The sequence below is a fragment of the Manis javanica genome, chromosome 5, assembly GCF_040802235.1.
Source record: "Manis javanica isolate MJ-LG chromosome 5, MJ_LKY, whole genome shotgun sequence".
Lineage (NCBI taxonomy): Eukaryota > Metazoa > Chordata > Mammalia > Pholidota > Manidae > Manis > Manis javanica.
This window is the reverse complement of record NC_133160.1, coordinates 19,665,380-19,681,687: the sequence shown is the minus strand read 5'-3', so window position 1 is coordinate 19,681,687 and position 16,308 is coordinate 19,665,380. Positions and strand designations below refer to the sequence as shown.

The following is a 16,308-nucleotide window of genomic DNA, read 5'->3' as shown; positions in this document are numbered from 1 at the left end:
GTTTGAATTTGGGGAGCGAGATCTCCTCCATTTTATTCTTCCTACTCAGGATTGCTTTGGCCTATTCGGGGTCTTTGGTGGTTCCATATGAATTTTTGAACTATTTGTTCCAGTTCGTTGAAGAATGCTGTTGGTAATTTGATAGGCATTGCATCGAATCTGTATATTGCTTTGGGCAGGATGGCCATTTTGACGATATTAATTCTTCCTAGCCAGGAGCATTGGATGAGTTTCCATTTGTTGGTGTCCTCTTTAATTTCTCTTGAGAGAGTGTCTTACAATTTTCAGGGTATAGGTCTTTCACTTCCTTGGTTAGGTTTATTCCTAGGTATTTTATTCTTTTTGATGCTATTGTGAATGGAATTGTTTTCCTGATTTCTCTTTCTATTAGTTCATTGTTGGTGTATAGGAAAGCCACAGATTTCTGTGTGTTAATTTTGTATCCTGCAACTTTGCTGAATTCCGATATTAGTTGTAGTAATTTTGGAGTGGAGTCTTTAGGCTTTTTATGTACAATATCATGTCATCTGTAAATAGTGACAGTTTGTTTTCTTTACCAATCTGGATTCCTTGTATTTTTGTTTTGTCTAATTGCCGTGGCTAGGACCTCCAGTACTATGTTGAATAACAGTGGGGAGAGTGGGCATCCCTGTCTTGTTCCCGATCTCAAAGGAAAAGCTTTCAGCCTCTCGCTGTTCAGTATGATGTTGGCTGTGGGATTATCATATATGGCCTTTATTATGTTGAGGTACTTGCCTTCTATGCCCATTTTGTTGAGAGTTTTTATCATGAATGGATGTTAAATTTTGTCAAATACCTTTTCAGCATCTATGAAGATGATCATGTGGTTTTTGTCTTTCTTTTTGTTGATGTGGTGGATGATGTTGATGGATTTTCGAATGTTGTACCATCCTTGCATCCTGGGATGAATCCCACTTGATCATGGTGTATGATCCTCTTGATGTATTTTTGAATTCGATTTGCTAATATTTTGTTGAGTATTTTTGCATCTACGTTCATCAGGGATATTGGTCTGTAGTTTTCTTTTTTGGTGGGATCTTTGCCTGGTTTTGGTATTAGGGTGATATTGGCTTCATAAAATGAGTTTAGGAGTATTCCCTCCTCTTCTATTTTTTGTAAAACTTTAAGGAGAATGGGTATTATGTCTTCTTTGTATGTCTGATAAAATTCCGAGGTAAATCCATCTGGCCTGGGGGTTTTGTTCTTGGGTAGTTTTTTGATTACCGCTTCAATTTCGTTGCTGGTAATTGGTCTGTTTAGATTTTCTGTTTCTTTCTGGGTCAGCCTTGGAAGGTTGTATTTTTCTAATAAGTTGTCCATTTCTCCTAGGTTTTCCAGCTTGTTAGCATATAGGTTTTCATAGTATTCTCTAATAATTCTTTGTATTTCTGTGGGGTCCGTCGTGATTTTTCCTTTCTCGTTTCTGATTCTGTTGATGTGTGTTGACTCTTTTTCTCTAGATAGCCATTTTGAAAAAATGAAGTGTGTGCTGGTATGGAAACCTATAGGGGGGAATATATATATATATACATATATATACATATGAATTTTTTTCCACGAAAATGTACACAAGATACTTTGTAGATTTTTTTACCCTTGGGAGAGAGGAAGAGGGTAGTGAGAGGAATATAAGAAAAGAAAAATATTAGTAGGTGCTCAATAAATATTTGTTGAGTACATTTTATACCTTTTTGGATAGTTTTTACCATGTGCATCTATTGCCTTTATTTTAAAATGCATTGATGGAGGATGGAGGAAATCAATAATAAAGCAATAAAAGAAATTACTTCCTGTGGTTGAGCATAAGCTCATCTTTGACCTTACTAATAGCTGAGGCAAAGAGGGAACCCTGATTAGAAGCACAAAAAATTCGTCAGGGATGAGAAATATTTTTTTGATCTTGATCCCTAAGTGGAATCTAGCTGCCAAGTACTTTTCTAAACTCAGATCTAATTTTGTCTCTCCCCAGCTTAAAATTAAGTGGTGAATCCTTGTCGCTTTTCTCCATGATCTATTCTTTGCCCACCTGATGAGCTTTCCCTCCCCAATGTGTACGTGACATTCCATCCAAACTGGCCTTTGCATATATTGTTCCTTCTGCCTGAATGCTCTTTCTTCTTCTCTACCTGATTGTTGGCCATGGGGGTTGTTTGAGGTTTTGTTTTGTTTTGTTTTTTAAAAGGTCTTCAATTGTTTGATGCCTCCCGTGGGGATCCTTCTAGGTCAGATATCCCTCCTCTGTGCTTCCCAAGTCCCTGTTCCTACTTCAGTGATGCAACTTGTCACACTGCACTGTAATTATGATTTTGTTTTCTCTACTAAATAAGGAGCTCCTTAGGGTTAGGTATACTGTGTTGTTTGTTTGAGGGCCCTTGTAAGGCACAGAGATAAGTGGTCAGTGAACAACTGAATGAGTAATCTGAAGTTTGAGTTCTACCTCTTTGACCAATAGCTGTGTGGATAAGTCACTTCTCCCTAGGACTTGATTTTTCCATCCAGACAATGAGAGATTTGGCCTAGGTAATCTATGAGCTGATTTTCTTTTCTTCCTCTATGCTAGACTGCCACTTATACAGATGAAGGTGGTTACCAGATGTCATGCTGAGTAATTTCAAAGTTTTGGAACTGAGCTTGTTAGAATTCATTGCATTTATTACTGCCTGTCCCACATATGCACCACCTGGAGAGAGCAGAGCCATATCTTATTGTTTGGCTCAAGATTGCGGAACTGATTATGTCCCCTAGTCTTCCCTCTTCCGATCTTCTCAACATACACAAAGGTCATAGGACCTTCCGTGACACGTGCTTCCAAAGACATCCTTTTCTTATCGTACTTTCTCACCCTAAGCTGAGCTATCTTGTTCACTGTCCTTAACCTGGGCTAATGTTTTTTGCCTTCCTGTGAAGACAGGTTGTATTCTCTCCACTTTCTACCCTCATCCCACCCTACAGCCTGTTCCCTGCCCCCTTCTTTTGTTCAAGATGGAGATTATACCACCTCAATCCTAGCCTCACACAAAAGTTGAAAGAAAGGTATTGGGGGTAAACCTGGGGTCTTGAGAATGTATATAATATCTCTCTGTCCACAGCATATTTTAAGAAAAGCATACTTGGAAAACTGAATGTACTGATTAGAGATATTTTATTTAAACTGATGCATGTCTAGGAAAAAGCCATCCACTTACTCCCAAGTGCAGAAAATCTTTAAGAGCCATCTTGTGAATGATAGTTTAAGAGCATAGTAACAATGAAAAGGTGATATTACTCTGAACTTGGGATAGGCACTGTATGTAAGAGAGTGAGAGCTATTTGAAGGCATTTGAGAGATAACCAGATTCAGGTTTGTCCTGTTCCCACCACCACCACCACTACCAACCAAAACCTTGTTTTCTTCCCATTCATTCAGCAAGTATTTCCAAAACACCTACTATGTGCCAGGCGTTATTTTGGGACCAGGGAGGGATATACCAATGAACAAAGTAGACTAAAATCCTTGCCTTAGGAGCTTCTGTTCTGTTTGAAGGGAAGCAATGAATAAATTAAACAAGTAAATTATAGTGTTTTAGAAGATAATGCATGCTGAGGAGATAAATAAAGCAGATAAACCCTTGGGAATAGGCATTGTTAGGGCACTGCATTTTTAAAAAGGGTAGTCATGAGAAGATGACAGTTGAATAAAACTGGATTAGAAGATTGAGTCATGCAGAAAATCTGGTGAGGAGCATTTCAGGCAGAGAAAACAGCAAGTACAGAGGTCCCTGGACGGGAGCATGCCTGACATTAGAAACAACATTTAGTCTGACGAAGTTGGGGAGCCAGCCTTTGGAGGGTTTTAAACAGAGGATTGACGGAATCTGGCTTGAGTTTTAACCTTTATAAAGGATCGTTCTAACTGCTGTATGAAGATTAGACTAAAGGAAGCAAGGGTAGAAGCAGAGAAACCCACAAATAGGCTGATGTATATTCTCAGCAAAAGATGATGGTGGCATGGATCAAAGTAGTGATGGTGGGGATAGGATTCTGGATATTACTTAAAGGTAAAGCTGACCAGGTATCCTGTGGGACATGTGAGAAAGAAGACAATCAAGGATATCTCCACTGGTTTTGACTAAGAAACTGGAGGACCTGGTTGCCATTAACTAGGTGGAAAAGACTGTGGGGAACAGCCTTGAGAAGTCAGGAGCTTGGTTTTGGACATGTTAAGTTTATAGGGCCTGTCAGACAACCAAGTGGAGAGAGCAGGTAGGTACATGTGAACCCATGGGTCTCTGTTCAGAGAATAGGATTGGCCTGCAGACCCAAGTTTGAAAGTCATCAGCATGTAAATGGTTTTCAAAGCCTGGGACTAGATGAGATCCCTAGGGAATTGAATTAGCTAGGAAATAGAAGTTTAAGGACTGAATAATGCCAGCATTAAGAGATAGCAGAAATGAAGAGGTGGAGAATGCTTCTAACGTAAGTGAGGAGAAATAAACAAAATACAAAATTGTATCTGTGCTACAATAGGAGTGCTTGTGGCTTTAATTAATAGTCAAGTGACTTTCTGAAAACTCAGGGTAACTTCAGCATATGCGTATGTCAGTTCCAAAGAGAGTGTTTGTTGCCCACACTGTAGGCAATTTTATTTTTCAAAATAAACTTTATTCAGCCATTTCTCCTTGCATAGACTTCTGCCACCTCCTTTTCAAGGCCATTATTCTTGATTTTTAAAAATTCTTTTGAAGAATCTCCTTACAGCTAAAGCCTATAATATACCCTTCAATTACCCTCTTCTTCCCAGAGTAGGAAGAATAATATCTCATGCTAGAAGCCTGTGGGTTATGTGAACTCAAAAAGCATTGTTACCATTTTGAAGTACTTACTATCCAGCTGCCTTTAAACTTGAAGTGGTGGGTTTAGCTGTACCAGAATGTAAGTGATAACACTGGGCCCCCTATCATATTTCTTATTTTATTCTGGGATTTTTACTTTGGAAGCAGTAAGGTAATTTGAGAATATGATAGACTATGTCTTATTTGTTCATTATATGCTCATCTCATGGGTGGTATTCATACTCCATTCATAGGTTATTTCTGTAAATGGAGGATTAGTTTAAGGTTCTTTCGTGGACAATAAAAATCCATTAATTCCAGGCAGAATGGAAATTCTAACTTAATTTTGATTCACTTGCTGTAGTTGTCCTTGAGGATATCATCCCTCTTGACTGTTTCTTGTGCAGTATGTGAAAATCAGTTCAATTTTCCAATGACACAATTTAGGTTCTTGTCTTATTAATCAATAGCAGCAGTCAGGGAAGGCCTACTTATTCCTCCTTCAATAGAACTGGACCAGGCTTGAAGAGAGGTAATAATTACTGCTCTGATCACAGCATGTTCTCTTTTTTTCCTTCCCAACCCAGAGCATGTCTGTTCGATCCTGGCTTCCCTCCTGCGGAACCTGAGGGGGCAGCAGCGAACCCGGCTTCTGAATAAATTCACTGAAAATGACAGTGAGAAGGTGGGTGTGCCTGTTGGACTGTAAGGATGGGACAAGGACTAGCAGGAATAAAAGAGCTCTTTACCCAAGGTGATCTGAGAGGTACTGAGGGTTCCTGCCCTAAAATTTCTTCTCCAGCATTGCTTTGGATCTCAGAGGTTTTTCTGATTACACTGTCATTTCCAACTGCATCTCCTGGGAGTAATAACACCTTAGGGTGGCAGCAGCTAACACTAGGGAATTTTCAGGCCCTGTGAGAGTGGATTGTAATAGATTTGGGCTGAGGGGTAGGAGGTTTGCACAGCATAGTAAAGTGATTGAAGAGCACAGGCCTTGGACTGACATGGGTGGATTTGAACCTCATTCATTACTTTCAAATGTGTGCCACTTTGAGCCTTTTTTTTCCCTGTCTTCAAAATGGAGACATTAATACCCCTCTTAAAGAGTCCATGGGAGGAAGATTAAATCAAGTCATACTAGGTGTTGGTGATGAAAATGAAGATGATGATGAGGAAAGGGTAGATAGGGCCTATCCTAGGTGGGCTATGGAACATGGGACTGATGGTGTAAATGAGATTAGATAGATATATAGATATTTAATATTATTATGTGGTGTGTAAAACTGTAAGATTTTTAACAGTAAGAACTACCCTTTACTTAATGACTACTGTGAATACAGCAGGTGCCTTTCATTGTTGATCATATTCTCACACCACTATGTCGTTTTACTTTTTGTAGGTATTATTCACCGTTACAGATGAGGAAATTGAAGCTTAGAGATCTTATGTGACTTACCCACAATTGTACCACTACTTAGAAGCAAAGTTGGGATTTGAACCCAGGCTGAGTCCAGAAAGCTTGTGTATTTTATCACACTAGTTATTAGTAGATCATTCTAGATGATTAAAATTAAGGACCAAAGCCCCCTTTTTAAACTTACCTAATTTCTTTCCTTCCTATGTCCAATGTACAACTGAAATTTTTACCAACTTTGGAGAGCGGTTTAAGACTCTCTTTGAGCCTACCGCTGACCATTTTTGTCTCCCCTCTCTAGCACTGTAGCGTGGTAAAGAGGCCATCAGGTTAAGTGAAGAACATCTCAGCAGTCATGTCACCCTAGTGACTCTGTGTTTCAGTTTACTCATCTTTAAAATTAGGGTTGCTCTTTGTCTTCCCTGCCTACTGTATCAGGGTTTTTTTAAGGCTTAAGGAAATAATGGCCACGGAAATATTTTGTAAACTGAAATATATAAGATCTTAGGGTCATCATTGTTATCCAGAGAGGGTCTGGGCACAGTTTTCCTGGTCTGTCTGATGCCATGTTGGAGCAATATCTGTTATTTACCAATACAAGCTCTGGGGTAACTATCAGGGTTGCCAAGAACCACAGTGGTGTCAACCTAGTAAAAAGATAGGTTAGAAGTCTAGGCCAGCTTCACAGTGTTCCTTTAATCTTTTCAAAGTCTTCAAGAAAAATTAAACTTTTTCAAATGCACTAAGCATCCCTCAGGCCATGTCAAAGTATGACTTTTGCTAAGTTTAAAACTGAATTTTAAGTTACTGCTCAGCAAGTCAGGGCCTTTTTTTAAGTTGCTGAAGGAGTTTTTCTTGCACTCTCTTCTGAGTGAAAAGCAACTAAAGAGATTTTACTCAGACCTTTTTAAAAAAAGATCAGCTCTGGGGTAGAATCTGAACATGAAAGGTTTCAGTTCGAAAAAAGAAATTTCTGTAAAGTTCTAAGTGAATATCAAGTATGTTAACTTTAAGCTCCCTGTCTTTGCAAGAAGGTATAAACAGTTAAATATTTATTTGTTTATTTGTTTTTAAGAACTTGAATTCATGGGAGTCCTCACAGGACTGGGAACGCATAGTCTCCTTTTCAGAATGGGCCTGCATTCAAACCTCATCCATCCTAAGTGTTTGCTTTCTTCTGCCCCAGCTCTTTGATCTGTTCCTGGTGTGTTCCTAAGCAAGGCTCATATTCGACATAAGAAGTGGTAGAGTGGGTCTCCTCTTGTAAGGAATGGCAATGAGATAAATAGGAACTGCACTGTTCTCTTGCCTTGGTATTCTCTTTCCTTCTCACTCATGTCTGTGAAATATCTCTTTCAGGTTGACAGACTGATGGAGTTGCATTTTAAATACCTGGATGCAATGCAAGTGGCCGACAAGAAGATTGAAGGAGAAAAGCATGTGGGTACCCCTGCCTATCTTTTGCTAGCATTGACTTACGGTCCATTTGGGTCTCTTGTGCACCTTACATCTCCCCACAGGACAGGCAAGGGCTAAGGTGCCCTTCATGTGCCACCTAGTATGTTGCAAGAGCAGAGCAGATGGCAGTCTACCAGTGGTTATAACTGATCTTCTAACAGGAGTGAAAGTCCTTTAAGAGGAAGTGGTGTCAGATTGATATGGGTCTGAGCCAGGAGTGTGGGTAATAGCACAAGTACCCTTGACAAGAGCTTCTTTTGGAAGATCTGGCCAGTGTTCAGTGCTGTGACTTTGTACCATGTTGGCAGACTGTGTGTTGGTATATAATCTTGCTGGCTTCTGTAGTCATGAAGAAAGCATTCAAAGGAAGGGTGGCCACAGGTGTAAGAGCTGAAAGGAACCTGTGAGGTCGCTAAATACAGTTCCCCCACTGATGGATGAAAAACTAGAGACCTAGAGAGTGGCAGCTCAGATGCATCGCAGCAAAAGCTGCACACCGGGTTCAAAAAGACTGACCCTGATTTTCTTACATTGATGGTTGCTGAGGGAAATGAACCCTGATAGACTGCTTTCTTGAGGGGCTGGTCTTACTGTGGTGTCATCCTGCTGTCCGTATTTTTCACCTGGTTCCATTTTGTTCTCTGCCTTCTCTGGCCTCTGTAGCTTTTACATCTGTCTCCTCAGTTAGGGCAGGTGTTCATGTCTGTTGTTTCATGTCCAATTGGTATTCTCTTCCCTACAAGACATTCCTTAGCCTTTGGTCATATTGCAAAATGATTTTTGTTTATTTCCAAAGTCTGTAATAGGCCTCATTTTCCTTGTGACCTTGACTTGTTGTATCACTCCATTCTCTTTCCCTGTTCAAAGGGATGAAGGCATCTTCATGCCTTGAAGATGCACTTGAGGCTTTTGAACCTCCATGGAGGGAGAGCCAGTTTCAGACCTGCTCACATTGTGTTGGAGCAGCTCAGCTGTATGCACAGAGCTGTGTGCACTGGGAATTACACTAACATTTCCCTCAAGCTGTGCCTCGGGCCAGGGCAAGAGACTAGAGCTTAGGAGCCAATGGTGACTCTGTTGTTTGTGTCCTGTTTGTCTTCATATCTTCTTTTCCACTCCTCCCCTTTGACAAAATACACCTTCATTTATGATTATCAGTTGATAGGTAACTGCATTTATCATTCTTGTGATTTCTCTAAACCTAGTAAGTACCCAGATGTTTGTTGATTGATTGAATTGATGGACTGGGATTTTCTTTTTTACAGTGATAGCCCTACAAGATAAAAGGCAGAGACTCTAAATTCTGAGGCTGGACTTCTGATACTAGCATTTTCCACTACAATTCTTTCGTTTCACTCTCCCCACCACATTTTGTTCTTTGATTAAAATTTCCTTTTCCAACTTTTCTTCCCTTTACAGTAACTTGTACATGATGGACATTTAGTGATTGTTAAAGTGCCGGGGTAATATATTCTTTCTGTTTGTCTGAGTGATAATTAGAAATAAATTGAAATTTCCCTAGACTTTTGTAGGGAAACCACTGTGAGGCAATTAGAACTCCAGCTCTGATGGAACCTGCTATATTATCTGCTAGAGGAGATTTTCAGGAGACAGGGGAGCATTTGGGAGTTGGGGGACCTAAATTTTAGTGCAGACACAGTCTAGGCATGGCTTGTCACCGTGCTTCATGTACCCTGTTTCTTAGCTGTAACATATCAGCAAAGGTGATCTCTAAGGTCTCTCCAGCCTAACGTTTTCCCTTAGGTTCAGGTGAACATCCTTTGGTAACTGCCATTTTTGACAGTGGAATGAACTGAAAGTGCCATGAGAGGTTGATGAGTGACTGACTTGTCTCCTGTGCAGAAATGTAGCATCCTAGTAGAAAAGATGTGCATGAGGTAGGGGAGTCACGTAACCCTGGATTTGAATTCCAGCTCCATCACTTCTAGCTCTAAGACCTTGGACAGATGAGTTGACCTCTCTTCACTTTGGTTTTTCTCATCTGAAAAGTGAAAATAACACCTCCCTTTGAGGTTTTTAGGAAGACTAAGTATGAAGTATGTAAAGCACTTTGCTTATTAAGGAAAAGCCACTGCTGCTAGATTTTTCTAGCTTCCTTTGGAATTCTTGTCTAACTTTTAAGTAAGCCAGGCAGTCCTTTTCCTGAGAGCGTCCTACTTGACAGATGGCCCAGGAGTCACCCGAGCAGAGCAGAGTGTTGGCGTCATCACATGCTTTGTGTGAGGTGAAGCTGGAATAGACTTTATTTGAGGGAGACTCAGTTAAGCTGTTGGGCATCAGGGAGCAGCTTGCATGTAGCTGTTAGGAAACTTGGCCTGCTTCCCACAAGATTATCTAATCAGCATTGAAGAAGGTATGAAATTGATTAGCACTGACTAGAGTAATTGCTGCAGCCCCTCTCCCCAGCATTCACAGGGCTTCTGTGTGCCACAGGCACCAAGGCCCCTGCCATTGCCTGACAAACTTCTCTCTCCTCAATGCCAAGGCTGTTTTGCTGGGCACTGGCAAACACTGCAAGGCTGTTAGTGCTCAGCAGCCTCAGAGAGACAGGGCAGGGTGGGGGTGAGGGATGCATCTGTGAGCAGTGCTCTCTGCCAGCACGCAGGCTCCATCCTGGCAGGTGACGCCTCCTCACAGACGTCATGTGACTCAGAACAAAACGACCTCTTTCTCAGCTGTCCTTCATGGAGTCTTCCTTCTTAAGTCATAAACAATTTGTTGACTCACCCTACCTCATCTCCATTAAACTTGGATGTCCTACGCCCATTGGGAACTCAGCAAATATCTGTTAACTTGAAGTGAATGATTGTTTCTCAGGCATTCGATGACATTAACTGTCAGACCAGTAATGAATAAATATCGCATGTATTTCACCAATCTGCCACCACAGAACTTTAGATCACAGTGCCAGGTATTAACCCAAATAATAGGGGTCAGCTATTGACATTTTTAGTGTCTTAGAGTCACCATCTTCCCTGTAAACTTGAGACTTCCACAGGCACAGTGTAAGTGGCCATGGCTTGCAATTAACCATGATTCACTGAAGAGAATCCAGTCATTTGACATATGTTTCTCAGGTGCTTGCTCTGTGCAGGGCACTGGACCAGGCAATAGAAGTAAGAGTTGGAAGAGTTGGAAGTGCCAGTAGAAGAATGGGCCCAGGAACAGTGCTGCTGATGGGGCTAGAGGAGCCCAGGGAGCAGGGGGATGTCATTCGCACCCTCAACAGTTTTGCAAGTAAGGCAGGATTCAAGCTGAACCTTAAAAGGTAGAGACCAAGAGGGGCAGTGGTAATTCCAGAAGTAGAAGGTGTGAGAGGGGGAGCATGGGTTTTAGAGCCAGGTTCCTCCCTCGGTTCTGACTGCAGACAGATAACCAAACTGTCCCGGTCTTATTTTCTCCCTTAGTGGTGCTTTCTATTTAAGGTATATTTCCTAGCCTGTGTACTGTGAGGAATTACTTATGTAGGGATTCGGTGACACAGATAGAAGATACTTGAAAGCTGCTTTCATGGGGCTTGGCATGTGGTGGGTGGGCTGAGAACCTTCAGTTTTCTTTTGTCCCTAAGGACTCTTTGTACCACCTTACCCCCCCACATACACACATTTTCTTACTAGCCTAGTCCTGCCAGATTTTGCAGGATCTGAGTCCTCCCCACTTCTGCACCCTCCTCTCCTGCCGCTGCGCACTGCCGTCCCACCCTGCAGCCTTGGGTTCTGGCCCTTCTCATGCTGTTGCCCCCTTCCACCTGCTGGTCTGCCTACATGTCACCTCCTCAGAGAGCTTTTCAGAGGTCACCATATGTAAAGTAGCACCCCCATCCCCAGTGCTTCCTTATAACCTGTAATTACTTTATTTTATTTGTTTACTCTGTATCTCTGGTGCTATAATCTGTCTTGTTCATCATATTCTTAGGACTTACATAGTGACTGATGTACAGTAACTGAAGGACCGCTGCTCAGGGGATGATAATTGTCCTTGGATATTAAGGAAGTTAGAGGATTCTGGGCTCTCACTTTATTCCTTAACTCTCATTTTAACCCTAATTTTTGTTTTCTCTGTGATTAGCCCCATCATCAAAATATCAAAGGACATCTATGCAGATTCTGTAGCATAACCGCAGCAATATTCAACAAGGTAAATACTCCTACTTAGAAGAACCCATAGGACAAACTGATAATTTTATACACATTCAGTTCAGATCACACTGCTGCAGTAATCCACGACTAACGAATCCGTCCGTGGCTTGGGCAGTGGTGCGCTGCTTTCGTGTTACATTCAGTGTCTCTTCCATTCCAGGGCTACAGTGTATCTGGACATAACCTCGGGTTCCCAGTTAACAAGATTTGACCCGAACTTTAAAAGGGCACTTAATTCTTAAGACTCTTGTAGTGAGCAGCAGTTCTCCTTGATCTGTAAATATCCAGGATGCTGGTCTCAGCAGATTTCACCTGACCCCTCAGACAACATGAAGCCCAGAAAATACCAAGGTCCCTGTCTTTGAGAAGATGTTCTAACTTCTCATTGTTTCCACCTGGCTTCTGTTGGGTAAATGTACAGAGAGCAATGCCTGGTTTCTGAATGTCAGAAGTAAGCCATAATTATATATGTACTGGCAAGGATTTTAAAAGAGGGAGGAGAGCCTTGGAGAGAAGTTTTCCTTTTTTTAGTTCCTGGGAAAATTACACTCAGCAGGTTTATTCAATAAAGTTCTCACCACATACTCTGCACCATAATGACTTACAAATTGCATGCTAATTTTGCCACCGTTAAATCATTCCAGGCTTTATCCTGGAAAGTGAAAGATGGACTCCTTGTAATAAAACAGTGTATGCACAGGACTTGATATCTGAAACAGACTTTGACTATTTCCTTAGCATTTGAAATCATTTAAGGATTTGTACAAAAGAGGGTAGAACACAGGAATGAATATGTGAGGTATGTGATCCTGAAGCACTGGGTAATGATACAGGCAAGAGAGTATGAGACTGCCATTGATTCTTCTGCAGACTGTGCTGGAAGCATCTGGGGCATGCTTTTAAAAAGAGAATCCTGCTGAGAGTTCCTCTCAGCTGTTCTTTAACTTCAGTAGTTCTTAAACTTTCTCAGTCCATGAATTTGCCAGAACATAGCTTGGAGCCACTAGATGCAAGTGATGGTGGGGGGAGGGGGACATGGTGCTGTTCCCCTCTCTCCTAGACACCCACAGATTGAGCCATATGCCTGTGTCCCCCATTGCCTCTCTGCTCACCCCCTTCCTTTCTGCCGTTGGAGGGGAAGTCAGAAGGCCTGAGCTCTGCCCTTGTAACTCTGCCCCTTATCTTGTAGTGTAGCCTTGAGCACTGTTTTGCTTTTCTCATTCTCCTGTTTTTCTCTTTCAGTGGGATTCATAGGCTTTCCCCTGTTATCCTTACAGGCTTGTTGCAAGGTCTGGTAAGATTAGGGCTATCCCAGGAACTTCCAAGTTTCTGCAGACTGATAGAGCCACTGCATTGGGCACAGCTACAGGCTTTTCTGGCTCAGTCAATCCAAAGGCAAGTTTGTGGCCCTGTAACCCCTGTATAATCCCTTCTTCTTGTCCCCACACCAGGGCAGTCACCAGTTTGACCAGGGCAAACACCTGGCCAGCACCTGTGTACTCCTTTCTCACCTCTGCTCACTGTGCATCCATCTGGTGAGGTTTTACTTCTGACATTCCTGCAACCTGTTCCATTCTTCTCTGTCCTTATGATCACTACTTAAATTCAGACTGCCATCATCTTATTTTCTTGCATTAGTGCAGCATCTTCCTCACTAAGGAGTTTGCCTTTCTCTAGGTTTGTCCCCTCCAATTCATTTCCTACACAGTAACTAGAGATTTTTCTAAAATTAAAACTCAGTTGTGCTGCTTCCCACTTAAACACAGCGTGCACTCGCTCTGCATTACCTCCAGGACTCCGGCTAACCCCCCAGGCGGCCTTGTAGTGCCTTTCCATCTTTGGCCACTGCCGCAGCTGTAGCCGCGCCGCTCACCACTCTTCCCACAGCCATTCTGCACCACCTGTGCCTCCCTGAACTTGTACTTGCTCAACCTTCTAGCCATTTGCCCGTTGTTATTTCCTCTGCCTAGACCACCTCTCTGTGCCGTCTCTTCCCTACCCCTTTCCTGCAGCTGGGTAATTTCTCTCGATCCTGAAGAGCTTTGGCACAAAGTCGGCCAGTAAATATGTGTTGAGTGTCTACCATGTACCAAGCATGCTGCTCAGTATATAGTGTCAGTTCCTGCAGAAAACCCTCCCTGCACCTCAGGGCTTCCTGTGCGCTGCAGCCTCAGGCCTGAGATCAGTCAAATCTTGCCACAACTTCTTACTAGCTCGGTGGTTCTAGCAAGTTACTCAAACTCTCTGCTCATTTTCCTTGTCAGTAAAAGGAACCATCTTCTGTGGTTGCAGGGAAGAGTAAGTAAATTAATATATATAAATCATTTAGAATAGTGCCTGGCACAGAGAAGTATGCCGTAAGTGGTAGCTATCATCAAGGTATTTTGACCTGTGCGCTTGTTCCTCTCTCCCTCTAAACTTTAGTCTTCACAAACAGGGACTTATCTTACTGTCTTTGCAACTGCAACATGATTGTCATTTTCTGGCCTTGCATTATTGTATCTGCTCTTGAGGAAGCCCTGGTTCTCTCAAGGCTACGTATATGTTGTTAAGATTCAAATGAGCAGTCTGGGTGTTTTTCGTTTTGTTTTTTTCCAGTAAATTTAGAAATTGAAGATACACATGTGATGGAGGCATCACAGTAACATACAAGGCACGTGAACCCTCAAGTCTTATAGTCCAAGGTTGAGTCTCAGCTCTGCCACATACAAACTCTTTTTTAGGAGATGACTTGCCCTTTGTGTGTTTTAGTTTCCTTAGAAACTTTATTTATCAGAAGGTCATTTTGAAGATTAACGAGACTGTAAAAATCTGGCACATGCTTGTGTGGTAGGCCTGGCCTGACACATAGTTTCTCCTTTTGGGGCATGTCTGTGCCTGAGAGCCATGGATTCTTATCAGAGCTGCTATCAGTTAGCTGTGTATTCTCAAAAAAAGGAAAAAAAGAAATTCCTTTTACTAATTCTCCAACCTCAGTTTCCCCAGCTGAAAATGTCCTCAAGTGTCTAGGATCATTCTCTGACAGTCTGCCTTATTTTAGAAGCTCTTGGAGGCAGATTTTGTTTTGTGTTATTTATGGACCATCACACACCATAGGCACACACACATCTCTACCTTTTTGTCTCTCCCATGGCTTAAATTCTCCTCTCTCTTTGGAAGAAAAAAAAATTGACTGTTTCTAAATGGTGGGGCAATTCTTGCCCATGACTACAGATGGTATCTGTGACCTCAGTAGGGGCTCTGAATTATGTCCCCTCTTATTAAGTCAAGAGGGATTCCTGTTGGCTTCCTAGCAGCTTCTTCTATGACCGTCTCCTTCCGTCAAAGAGGGGCAGCTCACTGCCTGTCAGGGGCAGACTAGAATCCTCATGCTCATTTGGAGGCTTATGACTTGCCTGCTGAGATAGAGGTACATGGAAAGGTGGTGATTTGGTAGTGCCTCCCAATGACAGGTTAACATTTAAAGTGAGGATGTGGCTGGGGTATTGGGAAAACACACACACAATCCTGCAGAAATAGCACCTTGACACCACACTTACCACCACCTCCTTGTGTATTGTTGGAGATGAATCTGTTTATTTTAGCAGCCCCCAAACAGACTTATGCTGCTGTGAATTGCAATCTGTTCTACTTAATGCACCATTCACTGAATTACCATCTAAGTTTTTATTCTGTCTCTTATGGAATGAACGAAACAAAACCTTTCAGAGTGTCTTTTTTTTTTTTTAACTCTCCCAAATTGCATGTGGAATTTACTGGTCTAGCTATAGATTTTTTTCCTTTTTTTAAAGTTTCTTCAATTTATAAGGAAAAGACTGGCCAAGAAACTAGATGACCTTACATTTAATGCTGCTGGTTTGCATTAGTCCCCAAATACGATATCAAGAGAAAAAAATCCTATTTGCTCAAATACTAGGTAAGGTCTATAAAACATAGACTTTTTCCTTTTTTGAACTATGGAAACGATCACAGGCTTGGAGTCAAACTTGTGTGGGTTTTTATCCTGCTCCAAAACTTACTCAACTGTGAGCTTTGTTACCTTAGGAGAGACTTCATGTCTTTTAATTCTGAGTTTCCCATTTGAAAAGTGGAAATCATAATAATTCCTGCCTCTTGGGGTTCTTATGAGGGAACATGAGAAGTCTATGAAAGTGCTCAGCACCATGCCTGGCACACAGTAAGGACTCAGGAAATTTTGCTATTGTTATTATCCCCATTTGTGCTACCCATCTCTTGCCAGAGTAAAAGGACAAATAGAAAAGGGTCTTGGACTAGGAAATCATGTTCCACCCAAGTCTCTAAACTGAAGCTCAGTGACAGTCATTTGACATCTGTTTCAATTTTTCCATCTGTGAAATCCGAAAATGGTATTCACTGTACATATCCAACACAGGGCACATACAGCAAGAGAGGTTAATGTGGATGCTCTGCTTTGAAAAGC

The 16,308-nt window shown here is 41.8% G+C and overlaps 1 protein-coding gene across 3 annotated transcripts in view; it reads left to right on the top strand.

Moving 5' to 3' along the window:
- The window catches only part of CTNNBL1 (catenin beta like 1), a 168,067-nt gene that overhangs the window by 131,072 nt on the left and 20,687 nt on the right, over positions 1-16,308 (top strand). For all 3 annotated transcript variants that reach the window (XM_073236620.1, XM_073236622.1, XM_073236621.1), the window contains exons 12-13: positions 5,420-5,517; positions 7,609-7,689. In XM_073236620.1, the coding sequence (XP_073092721.1) occupies positions 5,420-5,517; positions 7,609-7,689 (179 nt within the window). The remainder of the gene's footprint in view (positions 1-5,419; positions 5,518-7,608; positions 7,690-16,308) is intronic.